This window comes from Bombina bombina, chromosome 1 (genome assembly GCF_027579735.1).
Source record: "Bombina bombina isolate aBomBom1 chromosome 1, aBomBom1.pri, whole genome shotgun sequence".
In the NCBI taxonomy this organism is placed as follows: Eukaryota; Metazoa; Chordata; class Amphibia; order Anura; family Bombinatoridae; genus Bombina; species Bombina bombina.
The window spans coordinates 536,890,308-536,909,689 of record NC_069499.1 but is presented as its reverse complement, the minus strand read 5'-3'; the positions used below and the strand labels follow the sequence as shown (position 1 = coordinate 536,909,689).

The 19,382-nt window shown below is 36.9% G+C and overlaps 1 protein-coding gene across 1 annotated transcript in view; it reads right to left on the bottom strand.

The window, feature by feature from the left end:
• Positions 1-9,174: 9,174 nt before the first annotated feature.
• The window catches only part of INO80D (INO80 complex subunit D), a 395,094-nt gene continuing 384,886 nt past the window's right edge, over positions 9,175-19,382 (bottom strand). The window contains exon 11 of the mRNA XM_053698654.1: positions 9,175-11,167. Coding sequence (XP_053554629.1) covers positions 10,005-11,167 — 1,163 coding nt within the window. The 3' untranslated portion in view covers positions 9,175-10,004. The remainder of the gene's footprint in view (positions 11,168-19,382) is intronic.

Sequence of the window (19,382 nt, the reverse complement as noted above, 5' to 3'; positions counted from 1 at the left end):
CACTGAGTCTATCAGAGTCCCTAGAAAAGAAACTCTTGTGAGGGGGGGGGAGAGAGAACTCTTTTTTACGTTCACCTTCCACCCGTGAGATCTTAGAAAGGCCAACACTAAGTCTGTGTGAGACTTGGCTAGTTGGAAGGTCGGCGCTTGAATTAGAATGTCGTCTAGATAAGGTGCCACTGCTATGCCCCGTGGCCTTAGAACCGCCAGAAGATTTGTGGCGCCGTGGCCAACCCGAAAGGAAGAGCCACAAACTGATAATGCTTGTCCAGAAAGGCGAACCTGAGGAACTGGTGATGATCTTTGTGGATAGAAATGTGTAGATACGCATCCTTTAAGTCCACGGTGGTCATATATTGACCCTCCTGGATCAATAGTAAGATAGTCCGAATGGTCTCCATCTTGAAAGATGCGACTCTTAGGAATTGGTTTAGGATCTTGAGATCCAGAATTGGTCTGAAGGTTCCCTCCTTTTTGGGAACTATAAACAGATTGGGATAGAACCCCTGCCCCTGTTCTGCTTTTGGAACTGGGCAGATCACTCCCATAGTAAAAAGGTCTTCTACACAGCGTAAGAACGCAACTCTTTTTGTCGGGTTTACAGACAATTGAGAAAGATGGAACCTCCCCCTTGGAGGGGAATCCTTGAAATCTAGAAGGTATACCTGGGCTACAATTTCTACAGCCCAGGAATCCTGAACGTCTCTTGCCCAGGCCTGAGCAAAGAGAGAGAGTCTGCCCCCTACTAGATCCAGTCCTGGATCGGGGGCTACCCCTTCATGCTGACTTAGTGGTAGCAGCAGGCTTTTTGGCCTGTTTACCCTTGTTCCAAGCCTGATTAGAGGTTGGCTTGGATTGAGCAAAGTTTCCCTCTTGCTTTGCAGCAGAGGAAGAGGGACCACTCTTGAAGTTTCGAAAGGAACGAAAATTATTTTGTTTGGTCCTTGTCTTATTTGACTTATCCTGAGGGAGGGTATGACCCTTCCCTCCAGTAATGTCTGAAATTATCTCTTTCAGTGCAGGCCCAAATAGGGTCTTACCTTTGAAAGGGATCGACAAAAGCTTAGATTTAGATGACACATCAGCTGACCAGGACTTAAGCCATAACGCCCCTTAATTCTGTCCAAAATATCATCTAGTGGGGTCTCCATCTGAAGAGCCTCTTCTAGAGCCTCAAACCAAAAGGCAGCCGCAGTGGTTACAGGAACAATGCACGCTATAGGTTGAAGAAGAAAACCTTGGTGAAAGCCATGTGGGTTATTAACAACCCCAAATAAGCCAGAAGAACCCTCAAGCATATATCCCATAAAACTGAAAAACGTTACTCCCAGACACACAATCATTTGTCCCAATTTGCCCACAAAAAATTAACCCTTTACGCAAGCTAGTAAAGCCTCTTATAACACTAGGATTATTGCTTCCCCTTCCCCTAATGGGGACACTGTCAGCCTTTCTGAGTTAACACAGTCTATGCAGAAAATATGACTGAACATACCTCATTGCTGTATAGCAAGAAACCGTTCCTCACACTGAAGTTTTCCTGTAATCCTCAGCTTCTGTGGGAACAGCAGTGGACCTTAGTTACAAATGCTAAGATCATCATCCTTCAGGCAGAAATCTTCATCTATGTCCTGCCTGAGAGTAAATAGTACAACACCGGTACCATTTAAAAATAAACTCTTGTAGATAAAATAAAACTAACAGCTTAACACCTCTTTCACTTTACCCTTCCTGCTTAGAGCCGGCAAAGAGAATGACTGGGGGTGGAGTTAAGGGGGGAGCTATATAGACAGCTCTGCTGTGGTGCTCTCTTTGCCACTTCCTGTTAGGAAGGATAATATCTCACAAGTAAGGATGAATCCGTGGACTCGGTACATCATGCAAAAGAAAGTTAAGTAGAGACTGTAAAATTTAAATTTTAACTAATACAGTTGGATTCTTTCTATAAATGTTCACCGTCTGATAAAGTAACTCCCACAGCTCTGTTGGTGGAGAGGGACACATCTGTGAAAGTCTGACAAGAAAATGTTGGTTTATTTACAACAGGAACATGCAATAAAAAAACCTTATTAAATCTAAAATGACCCCTTAGCTAAACCATTTAGGACATAACCCTCGTATCAGTTCACTGAAATGTCCACTTCAGATAAAGTTCTTTTGATAGCCATACTAAGTCAGATAACCAAGACTGATTAACCTTAACTGCTGCTTTCTTAAGTCCTGCTTTCTTAACAATGTCTTGTGGAACCTCTACTCATCTAAGATGGAACTAAGATTAAGGTAAACCAGTTCTTAATGAAGAAATTTAATGGCATTATGTTGTTCTATTAATAGGTTTTGTGGATTTGCTGAATTCTTGAAATGAGTCATAATGGAAGTTATGTGGACAATTCAGGATACACAACAATGTTCTTAATTCAAGTTGTTATATTTGCACTGGGGCCTGGGCTCAGTATTTTCCACAGAAAATTTAGCCAGCCAGGTGGCATTATGAAGTAATCAGGTGGGGACATGGTAATAATTTGCAATATTATATTTGTTATTTATAAATATTACTTAAAGGGACATAATACTCATATGCTAAATCACTTGAAACTGATGCAGTATAACTGTAAAAAGCTGACAGGAAAATATCACCTGAGCATCTCTATGTAAAAAAGGAAGATATTTTACCTCACAATCTCCTCAGCTCAGCAGATTAAGTTCTGTGTAAAAAGTTATACTCAGCTTCTCCCAGCTGCAGGTAAAAAAATTAAAAAGAATGAAGAAATGAACAGCAGCCAATCAGCATCAGCAATGCTGAGGTCATGAACTCTTTTACTGTGATCTCATGAGATTTGACTTAACTCTCATGAGAATTCATAGTAAACTTCCTTTACCTGATTGGTGAAATAATATGAGAGTGCACAATGCTCATCCCTTCTGCTGTCCTAGGACAGACATACTAAAATGCTGCTTAGAAATCCTTTACAATGGGAGGTGGCTACTGAGGAACTTTTGAGGTAAAATATCTTTCTTTTTTACATAGAGATGTTCAGGTGATATTTTCTAGACAGCTTTTTACAGCTATGCTGCATCACTTTCAAGTGTTTAAACATTTGGGTATTATGGCCCTTTAAGCTTTCCAAAACACAAATTAGTCGCATAAATTAAATTGATTTAAAAAATTTTTTTGAAACATTTAAAACAAAATTATTAGCTCATTTTAGTTTAATATTAGCCTTATATTTTAGCTGGTTAGTCATAAACTCAGCTGGATGGTGTGCCCATTAAGTAGGTTTCTACCGTATAATATTTTATATCTAGCTGCAGACTTAAAAAGTTATTATTGATACTGCAAAATGGCTGCTTAGCACACCAACAATAAACAGCTGTTTATGAAACATTTCCTGGTAGTGTGTAAAACCTGCTGCTCTCAAACGAACATCAGATTGATGTATAATAGAATATCAAGGAATAGTGCTATAATTTTATATGGGATAAATAACACCGTACCTGCAAACAAATGTCAAAGTTTTTCTCCTTAAAATCTCAGCTAAGAAATAAGACATTGCAGCTATGTGTAAAAGATGATGTGACAGATGTTTTAAGTACACTAGGTCAGTAGATACTAAGTACTGGGACACCCTGGGAGTACAACATCATGTGATTCCCCTTATTATTTGTTAAAACTCTAAGGCCTACATAAGTGTAACACAATGATATAGAAATGATCTATTAATGATAGAGACTATTTTAAACATCTCATGAAATCCTTTAAAGATTAACAATTAATGCACAAACAGATACCATGTACAATGTTATTCTCGGCACACTTGGCTTACTTTAGCGTGTTATACAGAGTTAGGGAGATCATCCAGGTTAAAGATGACTGCAGCACATTAATAATCGTCACTAATCTATAGATTAATTACAATGTCAGACCACAAGAACTGAAAATAGCCATGTAATTATGCTAACCAAAACGTAACTGTCATAGAAAAACATTAACTTCTCAAGGTCCTTCTTTACATTATTGCTGGGATCCCTAAGAGTCCCTTAAATTATTACAAGCATTTGTACTGGGTAGTTTGCAAGCTCAGCGGTTCTGGTGTTATAGGACACAAGAGACTCCTCTTATATTCTCTAATACATTAGCAAGCCATTTACTCTGCTTGTACATACTTTAAATGGTGGACATAATACAAACTGATGTTTTCTGACTCATCCAGGGAGCAGGCTGAGTAGATACCAACCCTCTTTATTTTACTAAATAACTATTAACTAGCATTGTATAGCTGTATATGCTGGCCTTATGAGCTGTTTAGTATTCATTAGTGATCTTTTAATTGATCACTAAAGTAATATTAGGGACGTAGCCCCTTTTAAGTATATTTTTTTGTATTAAGCAAAATACTAATCTATATGTACTTTACTTAAACTGAATTTTTGAAATACAATGTGGATCAATTATTTTACATTATTTTGAAAAAAACTAAAAAACAAGCCTCTACATTGGGATATTATTATTCAATTAAAAGTATATAAATAATATGTAGATGGCAGCAGTTTAGAAGTTGGGTAACAAAAAAACAAACTTGTAAGCTTTATCAGTGCACATTCAAATAAATAATATTCTACAAAACAAAACATATACTAATGTACCCAAAAATAACTTGAAATTGGCAGGTGTCAAAATTTTAAATCTGTAATAAACAGGTCTTTTGGTCGGCAAATTTAGATTAATATGTTAATTAAATAACTTTGTAGTGATATTTATTCTCTGCCTCTACTTATTCACTTTTTGTGTTTGATGGGGCAATTCCATGTTTGGTTTGCATTTTGCAAGATTGTGTGTTTAACCTAAGTTTTTATAGAACAGCCTTAACAGTCCTCCAAAACGGCATCACAAGGTGGCACTCGATCACATAGAACATACAATTTTCAGTGTTTTACGGCCTGGCTGCATTCAGATCTTTTGTTTGTGATTCAAGCGAGAAGGATGAGGCGCTTGTGGGATTCTGCCCTTTTCAGAGGCGCATTTATTCTTGTAAAAATGAAACACACTAAGATCTGGATTTGCACAGATCTTAGTTATTTTTAGTTTCACAAGAATAACTGCAGCTCAGAAAATAGACAAACTGTGAGTGGCCGCCACTCTTCCTCATTTGGATCATAACGAATGATCCGAATGCACAGGCCTAGAAATAAGAATATGTTACTATTGCCATAACAATAGCCAAAAGGACATTGGTATTTAGATATTATTACTCTGTGGTTTGTGTATCTAAGCTTCAGTTAAGGGCTAAGCCTCAGGTTTTGCAAAAAGAAGACCTTTAAGTTCCTTGTCAAGTTCGTTTAAGATACCTGATTTTGTCTTCCATTTGTAATAAAAAAAAGTGAATTTTTAAGTGGTTTACTAGTTTATAATGATGTGTTAAAGAGAACATCCACTAATAGAGGGATACTGCTTTCCAAGCAGATCTGACATGCAAACCAGGGGTGCCTGGATATTTGTACTAACAAAAGGTTATTTACCTCGGATTTACATGCCAAATCTGCTAGCAAAACTCCCTCTCTCTGTTAGTACTATGTTGAGATTAGGGTCAACTTGAAAATGACACTATAAGGCTTCACACACGTGTGCAAAATACAAGGCAAATACTGAGATGACTTTAGCCCAAATTAAGATTTAAAAAAAATAAATAAAAAGTTTCTGCTTGAGGTCATCCATTATTGTTATGTGTGTGACTATTTTATTCGTATTATATTATTGCTCCTGATTGAAGGGATCCTGGTACAAATTCAACTTCATTGCTTTTAATATTGGTAAATTTGATAGAGGTTATAGTGTTGTTTAAACAAAAAACACAATTACTTTAGAACAGTTTCTTCTGTAACAACTCATAACAAATCCAGGGAACAATAAGGTCCTGTTTTGTAAATATATGAAATAAATGTTCTCAGAAAAATAGGCTCATAAAATTAAACATTAGGTCATCCATATTTGTCTTTAGATATAAAAATGACTAGGAAAGTAAATAAGCTAAAATACAATAAATATAGCCTGGATAGTATATGAAGTCTAGAGTATTAAGTTTATTTAAAAAGTCCATCAACTATAATATTCTGAAAAAAAATATTCAAATAGATTAACTGATACAGAATCTGCAGTGACCATGCAAGGGATACAAACTGAAATGAAACATTAGATACACACAGAACTGGGCTTACTGGGTCACCTTAAGGGTTACTACATCGATAAGCACTCAGAGGACACAGGTTATTCCCAGAAATGTTGGTGTTCAGAAAATGTATTTGATTCATATGGAGCAAATGGGATTTTTCATTTATAAAGTCTAAAAAGTGCCTTTTCCTGGGAGCTTTATAGGAACACTGACAATGCGTTACAATGTTATTCACAAATATATATTTTTTATTAATAAATATGTTAGTCTTCCAATTGAATATATTTCTGTGCTTTATCAATAAACCTCATTATATGGAATTTTCTCTTCATTAATGTTCCTCTATAAGATAAGTGCATAGACTCCTTTTCAGTAGCTATACTGCTTTAAGGATATAAATCTGGGCTGCTGATTGGTTACAGCTTAAAACTCTCCAAGGATCTGCCTAGGAAGTATATGCTTTTGTCACAAATGAGCATCATTATCAAGATTATTTTTTAAAACACAGGACCCCAACTGAAGGTAATAGCAGCTCATTTATATTAGATCAGCCACATTATATTTTGACTTCTGTAAGTGTCCCTAGAACTTACACCATATGAAATAAAAAAAATAAAAAAATCAATCAATTCTTGTTTACAAAACCAGAATCCTTTAACAAAACAAAACAAAAAATAGCAAAATGAAGGCATGAAATTACAAATAGTGCTTGATCTGTCACAGTAACGAAAACAAATTACATTCTTTTTCTGCAAATTGAGAAAGTCTCTCAAATTTGCTGAGCAAAATCTAGTCACAAAAGGTGCAGTTTCACTTAGAATAAATAACTACTTGTAACAAACCTGATCATCTCCTTTGTGCTAAAAGCGCTTTAGTATAAGAATTAGTTAAAAAAAAACACATACACCAGTAATTTAATATTTTGTTTGTAAACTTGATTATTATAAGCATATTTGCAGTTTGTTAAGTGCATGTGTATATGTATATATAAATCAATAAATTATATATATATATATATATATATATATATATATATATATATATATATATATATATATATATATATACACACACACACACAAATATACTACTTGATAAAAAAAACAACCAGTTCTAGAACTAAGATTTTTTTTTTAAATTTTATTATAATAAACCACATTAAAAAGGCAAGGCAAAAGTACAATTCATTATTTTGTATATGCTGAATATGCTTACAATAATTTTTTCTAAACTTTTGTATTGGATGTGTCCCTTTAACCTTAATAGACTTAAAAGATGTAATCAGAATTTGCAAAACATACATAGAAATGAAAATGAAAAATAAGACATGAGCAAGAGACAGATTTTATACAGCTTTCGTCATGAGATAATGATTTTACAAAATACTTTTAATAGGGATTAATCAATTTGTTGTGCAGAACAGTTTCAGTCTAATTATGGAAATGCGATTTAAATGAATAGGGGTATAATAGCCTTCTGCAATAAAACTACTTGTACCTACAGACCACAAGCTGTATTAAGGCAGAGAGCAGTCACTATGAAGTGTCTTATAGTTTAAAGGGACATGAAATACATTTTTTTCTTTCATGATTCAGAGCATATCATTTTAAACCACTTTCCAATTTAATTATATTATCTAATTAGCTTCATTATCTCGGTATCCTTTGTGTAATGTACTACTGGGAACTAGTTAACACATCTGGTGAGCGACTGACAAGAGGCATATATGTGCATCCACCAATCACCAGCTAGCTCCCTGCGGTCCGTTGCTGCTCCTGAACCTACCTATGCTTTTCAACAAAAGAGAACAAAAGAACAAAACAAATTACATACTAGAAGTAAAATGGAGAGTTGTTTAAAACTGCATGCTCTGTCTGAATCATGAAAGTTGACTTTACTGTCCATTTAACTGCAATAAAAGGTGTAAAAAAAAATAGCTAACTAGGTTCTATACTTTTTTGTGTTTTTTTGTGGTTCTCACTTGAAGTAAACTTTATTTCAACATTTAAAATGGACATTACATATTTTGTGATAATGTAAAAAGGGTATGTTCTGCAGTGGGTGGGTAATTTTTAAAAATTATTATTTTAGAATTTGCTTTATGAATCAAGAAGAAATACTATATACACATACACAATAATCTAATTTTCTTCTACATTTCTTTCTTATAACTTACATATAAATTGACTTTACCTTATTCATGGTTCTGATAATCTCATCCCTACAAAAACACCACCATATAAATATTAAATACCAATTGGTCTTTTTTTAAAAAATATACGTGCACTAAATTAGCAATAGTGTTTAGCGTATATTGGAGAGAGACAGGATGAATTTCTTCAGGCAATGATAAAATTCAGGGGTTTGGAAATAACAAATATAAGGGTGAAGAGCACTAGGTATGATAAACGCACAACACTTCCTAGAAATATTGTTGATTTGATCCACCGTTTGATGGCTGCAATCTGGCAAAAATGAACACCGCACAGTGGAAAAACTATTTCTAATTCCCACTAATCACCATTGTCACAGCCCCAGCTTGCTGCTAAGACATGACGTTTATTTCTCCATAGAATTAATCACACTCACAAGGTTATAACTCAGCCATCATGCCAGACGGACAAACTATTTTCGGTTATAGCTCTTTCTCTAATGGATTCAATCTGACACAAATTCTTAGAACGTTTTACCCATGAGAGGAATTGATACAGTTAATGAGCACAAATGCAAAACACCCCCAGAAATGTCAGTGGACTTTAACCCTTATGATGCCAAGGAGAGGCTGTAGAACATTATCCCCTCTGCCAGTTAAGGGGTTAAATTGTCATTACAGTACATTTCAGTTTTAAGAGAATTAAAAACTGGATATAAATCGTGCACACAATGCTTTTCAAAATTGGATAATTCTACTGAAATATGTCCTTGTCTCTGCATGGAATAAACCTTGAATGCAAACTCCATAGTATATCTTGAGAACGTTTTAGGTAAGCAAAATATTAAAAAGGAGAACACATAGCTAGCTTTATTTGTGGTGACAAATCCACTTTAAAATTTCTATTAACGGATCCACACTTTGCATACTATCCAATATATTCATTTTATATTGAATTATTTTAACGTGATTAGTTGTATGCACAAATGTACCATATAGATTTGTTCTGATCTAGGCAGTCCATGTAAGGCCAACACAAATTAAGGAATGGATGCTACTGGAGGCAAAATTACCGCCTCAAATTCCCCCCTGACACCCTTCTCAAAATTCTGCAATTCACACATGCACACACGCAAGAGACATAATGCGCAATATAAGAACAGCTTGACTTATGAAGAAAATGACACTAGGGATGTACCGCAACGAGTCATTTGTGAACCAGAAGTGCAAGGAGATGCAGTATTGCACACTTACTGCTTTTCCATATTAAACAGTGTTCCCTGCCTTAGTTTTCATTTGCCTACTCCCTATCCTAATATATTGCAGAGCCAAAAGTGAAACCAGAGTATTGGAAACAGGTAGCAAGAAATTAAGCATTTATCCCATTACCTGCTGACAATATCGGGAAAATGCAGGTGAGCTGTTAGAATCCAATGTTTCTCACCTGGTGGCAAAATTAGGGAGAGTATGGGTATCTTACAAGCAAATTAGGAGCACCAGTGCTATGGCAGCACAACAACAACAGTACAGTGATCAAACATATCCGTTTCACCATAGTTTTTGCTTTAAAATATTCAAAGATTTAAAAAAAATAAAAAAAAAATCCAGGGGACAAATGAAATGAGCAACAAATGCATAAGGGAAGTAACCACTTCTCATCTATGTGGCGAAAACAGGCAAGCAGATTAGTCAGAACTTGTGAAAGAGGAAGAGGAGTTGTTGGTACTCGTAGTTGTGGCACCTGTCACAGTAAAGCCTGTGGGAGGAGCAATTGAGCTATGGCTGGGTTGCAAGTCTTTGGGGATGCCACTATGAGAATTTAGTTGATGGCCAAATGCTGCAATGAATTGTGGGAGCTGATGTTTGGGGGATGGAGACTCCATGAGTTCTGAGGGAGGGGAGCTCAAGTCACTGAAGCTGGTCTGTGGTAACCCCGGAAGCATATTGGAGCTATTGGGGGTCACAGTGGAGAAGGTAGGTTGTGTTGTTTCTAAATGGGAGGTGGCTGGAGGGGTTGATAGGGAAGTTGAGATAAGGTGCCCATCTGAGCTGATAAAGGTGCTAAAAGCTGATGGATCACTAAGGTTCACAGGAAGGTTCCCCCAGTGAGTTCGAGGGTTCACAACCCCACTCAGGGGCACCTCCAGTTGGGAGGTAAGCAAGTGCTGTGTAATGATGGGAACCTCTGCAGAGAAAGTAGCTGCCAAACTATCGTTAGAATAAGAGGTGGCATGCGGGGATGTCAATTGGTCGCTGTACGGTGATGAAACATGCTCACTGTCATAATGACTTCCATGTGGCGACGATGGCGAATGGTCACTACTATATTGCTGTTGGGAGGTGATTAAATTATTTGCCTTGCTCAAAAGCTCTGTAGGGAGAGGCCTTTGCGTGGCATGGCTGCCTTCATGAAGTTCATGGAACGTACCTGGAAAAGCTCTCTCTTCAATTGAACCCTGGCTTATTAGAGAGGCAGAAGTAAGGCCAACATTGGAGGAGGATGAGAAATGCCTCTGTATGTGCCCAGTAAGGGGGGTTGATGGGCTAGAGAGGGTAGCAGAACCAAGTAGATTTTCATCCAGTTCAAGACTGGAGAAGTTATCATGAACTATTCGTCCATTGAGCAGCTCCCCCAAATCGGTAGTATCTTCCCGACTCAATGACTCAGGACCACCAACACCTGTTGAGAATGCAGCCATTCCACGGTCTGAAAGGTCTTGACTAGTTACACTGTCAGCCTGGGTTAGCACTGCAATGGAACTCAGGCATTCCAACGATGTAACAGCCTGTAGAGCCCTCTCAAGTTCCTCTGCTTCTTCAGTGGTGGGGAGAAGATCTCCATTCTTACCTATCAGTCAAAGATAGCAAACATTATAACAATTCATTTTAAGCTGACACAATCATGCACGAAAAAAATCATACAGAAAAGGATTTTAGCATGGTTAATAAATATATATATAAAGAAGTGCAAAATTCTAAACCATAGTTGCACCTTGATAAATTATAGGATGAGAGTGACCCGGTGAGTCTTGAGATCACAGCCAGTTGACATATCTTCTCTCTTCCAAGTATGGGGGGGTGGTAGCTTCTCTAGTTGCTTTGTTGCTTATTCTAATTTATCCTGATACCAAACCAAAGTACTTTATTTGCATTCAGATAATGACATTGGCTGAATATATTAAGGCATTACTAGGTGGTTCCAATACCAAGCCATTAACTCTACTTTTCCCTTAACTATTCTTCTTTGCTTTCTTTTATTTTTCCCTTTTTCTCTCTTGTGCCACAGATTCTGATTTTAGATTAAATGTTTGCCTTTAAATAGTCAATCATTTATTTCAATAGTGCACAATTTTTCTTATGTAAAGGTAATCTTATAACTGAAAGTGTCTATTTGATTTTGCTAAACTTATTTATTCATATATACGTTGTGTATTTCAGATACCTTTAATGTATTGTTTGAGTATTTTGTTTCAAGTTGTCACAAAAAAATGGTCATCTGCTATCAACAGCTTTATCTTCTGGAGTAACATGAAACACAACAAAAAACTAGTTTTTGAATTTTTTTTAACACAAAAAAAGAAGTTATATAATCTCTTCAAAAAGTGTTGTACATTTTATTTATAAATGCATTAATGGCTGTAATTCGAACTCAAATACAGCATATTTGATGCTACATATTACAATTTATTATCTATGGATTAAAACGGTTTGTAATATCATGTTAAATTATAGTGCAAGACTAAAGCATTTGCTTCAGTAATTAATCACATCATAGAATCTATACTATAATTGCGTTTGTAATGTCCGTCGCCGTCGGCAGTTGTGCACGCATCCTTAATGGAATGTTGGCAACGTGAGGACAAAATAATTCAAAGAAAATGGCAGGGTGGTGAAATGTTGGCAGCGCGAGGACAAAAGATTTCAGCGAAAATGGCACCCTGCCATTTTCGGAATCCACCGGGATGCAGCAAAGGCAAACTGAGCATTACAAAAGCAACAACTAATCGCCCACATTAAAGTATTTAAAAAAAAAAAACTAACCGCCCGCATCAAGTATTTAAAAAACAAAAAAAACACTGTTTGCACGAAATATAACAAAAATAAATAAAAATCCTACACGCCGTATTAACTCTTAAACAGCAAAACCCCCACATTGCTATATACCTAATTTCCCTATTAACCTCTAAACCTCTACATAGCAATAAACCTATTCTCCCTATTAACTCTTAAACTGCAAAACCCCCACATCGAAATAAACCTATTTACCCTATTAACCGCTAAACCTCAAAACTCCCAAATCACAATAAACCTAAATAACTTATTAACCCTTTAAACCGCCAAAAACCAAAATGCAAATAACAATCTAAATAACTAAGTACCCTAACCTAACACCCCCTAACCTAACAACCCCTAACCTAACAACCCATTAAATAAACCCAAATTACCTAAACTAATACATTCTAAAGTTACAAAAAATAAAAAAGGCTAAAATTACAGAAAATAAAAAAAATCAAATTACCAAATTTAACAAAATTAAACCTAATCCCTATGAAAATAAAACAACCCCCGCCCCCCCCCCAAAAAAAACCTTAAAAAATCATAAGTTGGTGGTGCTCACGGTTCCTGAAGTCTGGCGGAGAAGGTCCTAATCCAGGCAGTGAAGTCTTCTTCCAAGCGCAACCTCTTCTTCTTCCAGGAACATCCTGCGCGGAGCGGTGCTGAAGACCGCGGAGCTGAAGACCGGCGACCCTGGAACTGCAGACCGTCGACTGCGGAGCCATGAAGCATCCTCTTCGTACAATCTCCGCCATACACTGAATAGTGAATTCAAGGTACGCGATTAAAGATGGCATCCCTTGAATTCCTATTGGCTTATTTGATTCTTCCAATTCAAATCATCCAATAGGATGAGAGCTACTCAAATCCTATTGGCTGTTCAAATCAGCCAATAGGATGAGAGCAAGTGAAATTCTATTGGCTATTCAAATCTGCCAATAGAATTTCACTTGCTCTCATCCTATTGGCTGATTTAAACAGCCAATAGGATTTGAGTAGCTTTTATCCTATTTGCTAATTTGAATTGGAAGAATCAAATCAACCAATAGGAATTCAAGGGACGCCATCTTTAATCGCGTACCTTGAATTCACTATTCAGTGTACGGTGGAGATCGTACGAAGAGGATGATCCACGCTCCGTGGCTCCGCGATTGACGGTCTGCAGTTCCAGGGTCGCCGGTCTTCAGCTCTGCTCCGCGCAGGATGTTCCTTGAAGAAGAGGAGGTTGCGCTTGGAAGAAGACTTCACCGCCTGGAACGGAACCTTCTCCGCCGGACTTCAGGAACCGTGAGTAGTACCAACCTGGGGGTTAGACTTAGGATTTTTAAAGGTTTTTTTTTTGGGGGGGGGGTTTGTTTTATTTAGATTAGGGATGGGCAGTAAGTTGTTTATGTTTTTTTTACACAATCTGTTTCTTTTTAAGTTTACTCTGATTTAACATTGGTTTTTTTTTACCAAAGGTGCACTGTTTAATATCCATTTAAATTAAAGGAAACAAAAATAATGAAAGTATACTGCAAAGTATTTTTGCTACATAGTTAAATAGTTTATATTACAGACTTAGAAAGAAAATTCCAGCCAAAATTGGAGTCCACATGGATGCATTTCAGTTTTAAATAGAAGCATTTTTGTAATATACATGTATCTAATAAAAACTATAGCTGTTTCAAAAAATATTTAAGTATGCATCATGCACTAGCAGCACTTGCTCAAATATCCTAAGGTACTTGTACTGTCTGGCAATGACTTAAATTGTTAATTGCTGACATGATACAAGCCCCCTTGACGCTCCAAGCAGTTGCAGTATTTACAATGCTGTTGCACTGAGAATATCTAGTTATGCTTTACATGCACATGCAGACAAAAATGTTAAAACTAAAAGAGTGATAACTTTTACTAGGAGCATTTTTGCCAATAAATGTATGCTGCAAATATGTTTCTACTCAAATATGTAATTCTGTTATGTGCATTTCAGTTTTCACTGGAATGTCCCTTTTAAGGTGTTGAACATGTCTTTAATTAGGCAAGCAGTAAAGACACCTGTAGCTAATGGCCTATTAAAAGCAAAAAAAAAATAAAAAAAAAAATCTAATCTCATGTTCATAGGATCTTTAAAAAGAAAAAACATAATTTATGTAAGAACTTACCTGATAAATTCATTTATTTCATATTGGCAAGAGTCCATGAGCTATTGACGTATGGGATATACAATCCTACCAGGAGGGGCAAAGTTTCCTAAACCTCAAAATACCTATAAATACTCCCCTCACCACACCCACAATTCAGTTTAACGAATAGCCAAGTAGTGGGGTGAAAAAGAAATAAGTAAAAAGCATCAACAAAGGAATTTGGAAGTAAGAGTCCATGAGCTAGTGATGTATGGGATAGCAATACCCAAGATGTGGAACTCCACTCAAGTGTCACTAGAGAGGGAGGGATAAAATAATAACAGACATTTTTCGCTGAAGAAAATTAATCCACAACCCAAAATATAAGTTTATTCTCATAAATGAAAGGAAAAACTTAAAACTTAAGCAGAAGAATTAAACTGAAACAGCTGCCTGAAGAATTTTTCTACCAAAAACTGCCTCTGAAGAAGCAAATATATCAAAACGGTAGAATTTAGTAAATGTATGCAAAGAGGACCAAGTTGCTGCTTTGCAAATCTGATCAACTGAAGCTTCATTCCTAAAAGCCCACAAAGTGGAAACTGATCTAGTAGAATGAGCTGTAATTCTCTGAGGCGGGGCTTGACCCAACTCCAAATAAGCTTGATAAATCAAAAGCTTTAACCACGATGCCAAGGAAACGGCAGAAGCCTTCTGACATTTCCTAGGACAAGAGAAGATAACAAATAGACTAGAAGTCTTCCTGAAATCTTTAGTAGCTTCAACATAATATTTCAGAGCTCTCACCATATCCAAAGAATGTAAAGATCTCTCTAAATAATTCTTAGGATTAGGACACAAGGAAGGGACAACAATTTCTCTATTAATGTTGTTAGAATTCACAACCTTAGGTAAGAATTTAAATAAAGTCCTCAAAACTGCCTTATCCTGATGAAAAATCAGAAAAAGGAGATTCACAAGAGCAGATAATTCAGAAACTCTTCTAGCAGAAGAGATGGCCAAAAGAAACTGTAGAAAGTAGTTTTATGTCCAAAGAATGCATAGGCTTAAATGGAGGAGCCTGTAAAGCCTTCAAAACCAAATTAAGAGTCCAAGGAGGAGAGATTGATTTAATGACAGGCTTGATATGAACCAAACCCTGAACAAACAGTGAATATCAGGAATCTTAGCAATCTTTCTGTGAAATAAAACAGAAAGAGCAGAGATTTGTCCCTTCAAGGAACTTGCAGACAAACCCTTATCCAAACCAACCTGAAGAAACTGTAAAATTCTAGGAATTCTAAAAGAATGCCAAGAGAATTTATGAGAGGAACACAAACTCGATAATAAATCTTTCTAGAAACAGATTTACGAGCCTGCAACATAGTATTAATCACAGAATCAGAGAAACCTCTATGACTAAGCACTAAGCGTTCAATTTCCATACCTTCCAATTTAATGATTTGAGATCCTTATGGAAAAACGGACCTTGAGACAGACGGTCCGGCCTTAATGGAAGTGGCCAAGGTTGACAACTGGACATCCGAACAAGATCTGCATACCAAAACCTGTGAGGCCATGCTTGAGCCACCAGCAACACAAATGATTGCTCCATGATGATCTTTGAGATCACTCTTGGCAGAAGAACTAAAGGTGGTAAAATATAAGCAGGTTGATAACACCAAGGAAGTGTCAACGCATCCAATGCTTCCGTCTGAGGATCCCTGGACCTGGACAGGTACCTGGGAAGTTTCTTGTTTAGATGTTCAGATCTATTTCTGGAAGACCCCACATCTGAAAAACCTGAGAAAACACATCTGATGGAGGGACCACTCTCCCGGATGTAAAGCCTGACGGCTGAGATAATCCGCTTCCCAATTGTCTATACCTGGAATATGAACAGCAGAAATTAGACAGGAGCTGGATTCCGCCCAAGCTAGTATCCGGGATACTTCTTTCATAGTTTGGGGACTGTGAGTCCCACCCTGATGATTGACATATGCCACAGTTGTGATATTGTCTGTCTGAAAACAAATGAACGTCTCTCTCTTCAACAAATCTGAAGAGCCCTGAAAATCACACGGAGTTGCAAAATATTGATTTGTAATCTCGCCTCTTGAGATTTCCAAACCCCTTATGCTGTCAGAGATCCCAAAGAGCTCCCCAACCTGAAAGACTTGCATCTGTTGTGATCACAGTCCAGGTTGGACGAACAAGAGAGGCCCCTAGAACTATACGATGGTGATCTAACCAAGTCAGAGATAGTCGAACATTGGGATTTAAGGATATTAATTGTGATATCCTTGTATAATCCATGCACCATTGGTTCAGCATACAAAACTGGAGAGGTCTCATATGGAAACGAGCAAAGGGGATCGCGTCCGATGCTGCAGTCATGAGACCTAAAACTTCCATGCACATAGCTACTGAAGGGAATGACTGAGACTAAAGTTTCCCGACAGACTGAAACCAATTGTAAACGTCTCTTGTCTGTTAGAGACAGAGTCATGGACACTGAATCTATCTGGAAACCTAAAAAGGTGACCCTTGTCTGAGAAATCAAAGAACTTTTTGGTAAATTGATCCTCCAACCACGTTTTCGAAGAAACAACACTAGTTGATTTGTGTGAGATTCGGCAGAATGTAAAGACTGAGCTAGTACCAAGATATCATCCAAATAAGGAAACACCGCAATACCCCGCTCTATGATTACAGAAAGTAGGGCACCGAGAACCTTTGAAAAGATTCTTGGAGCTGTTGCTAGGCCTAAAGGAAGAGTGACAAATTGGTAATGCTTGTCTAGAAAAGAGAAACTGATAATGATCTGGATGAATCGGAATATGAAGATATGCATCCTGTAAGTCTATTGTGGACATATAATGCCCTTGCTGTACAAAAGGCAGAATAGTCCTTACAGTCACCATTTTGAAAGTTGGCACTCTTACATAACGATTCAAAATTTTTAGATCCAGAACTGGCTGAATGAATTTTCTTTCTTTGGGACAAGGAATAGATTTGAATAAAACCCCAGACCCTTTTCCAGAAACGGAACTGACATGATTACCCCTGAAAACTCCAGGTCTGAAATACACTTCAGGAAAGCCTGAGCCTTTACTGGATTTGTTGGGATGCGTGAGAGAAAATATCTTCTCACAGGTCTTACTCTGAATTTGTCCATACATCTTTGAAAAATTTTAATCTGCCCCCTACCAGCTGAGCTGGAATGAGGGCCGCACCTTCATGCGGACTTGGGGGATGGCTTTTGTTTCTTAAATGGCTTGGATTTATTCCAGTTTGAGGAAGGTTTCCAATTGGAAACAGATTCCTTGGGGGAAGGATTAGGTTTCTGTTCCTTATTCTGTCAAAAGGAACGAAAACGGTTAGAAGCTTTAGATTTACCCTTAGGTCTTTTATCCTGAGGCAAAAAACTCCCTTCCCCCCAGTGACAGTTGAAATAATCGAATCCAACTGAGAACCAAATAATTTATTACCTTGGAAAGAAAGATATAGCAATCTGGACTTAGAAGTCATGTCAACATTCCAAGATTTAAGCCACAAAGCTAAAATAGCTAAAGACATAGATTTAACATCAATTTGGATGATATCAAAAATGGCAACACAAATAAAATGATTAGCATGTTGCAGCAAGCGAACAATGCTAGACAAATCAGAATTCAATTCTTGTTGCGCTAAATTTTCCAACCAAAAAGTTGATGCAGCTGCAACATCAGTCAATGAAATTGCAGTAAAATTGCAGTACTATCTTCCATAGGAATAGTAGAACGTTTAGCAGGAGCAGAGATAGCCCAATCAAATTTGGGGATTTTTTCCCCAAAACTCTAAAGTAACTGCTGGCAAAGGATACAATTTTTTAAACCTTGAAGAAGGAATAAAAGTACCAGGCCTATTCCATTCCTTAAAAATCATATCAGAAATAGCATCAGCAACTGGAAAAACCTCTGGAATAACTAAAGGAGGTTTATAAACAGAATTTAAACATTTGCTAGTTTTAATATCAAGAGGACTAGTTTCCTCCATATCCAATGTAATCAACACTTCTTTTAACAAAAAACGAATATACTTTATTTAAAAAAAATAAGTAGATTTGTCAGTGTCAATATCTGAGGCAGGATCTTCTGAACCAGATAGATCCTCATCAGAGAAGGCTAATTCAGTATGTTGTCGGTCATTTGAAATTTCATCAACTTTATGAGAAGTTTTAAAAGACCTTTTACTTTTTTTAGAAGGTGGGATGGCAGACAAAGCCTTCCGAATAGAATCAGCAATAAATTATTTTAAATTCACAGGTATATCTTGTACATTAGATGTTGAAGGAACAGCAACAGACAATGCACTAGTATTGATGGACACATTATATGCATGTAAAAGTTTATCATGACAACTATTACAAACCACCGCTGGAGATATAACCTCCAGAAGTTTACAACAAATGCACTTAGCTTTGGTAGAACTGTTATCAGGCAGCAGGGTTCCAACAGTGATTTCTGAGACAGGATCAGATTGAGACATCTTGCAAATGTAAGAGAAAAAAACAACATATAAAGCAAAATGATCAATTTCCTTATATGGCAGTTTCAGAAATGGGAAAAAAATGCAAACAGCAGAGCTCTCTGATAGAGGAAAAAGGCAAGATGCATATAGTAATAGCACTAAAAATAATGAAAATATTTGGCGCCAAGTATGATGCACAACACAAACAGAAATTTTTTTTTTGCCGCTAACAACATCCGGAAATGACACACTCGCGTCTTTGAAGACGCAACCTTGTGAAAGGACTCTGCGTCAACTAAGACGCCGGAAGTGACGAATTTGCGTCATCGAACTTAACTTTGCACCAAAAAATCTAAAAAAAAAATGAAGAAATAAACTTTAGAATTT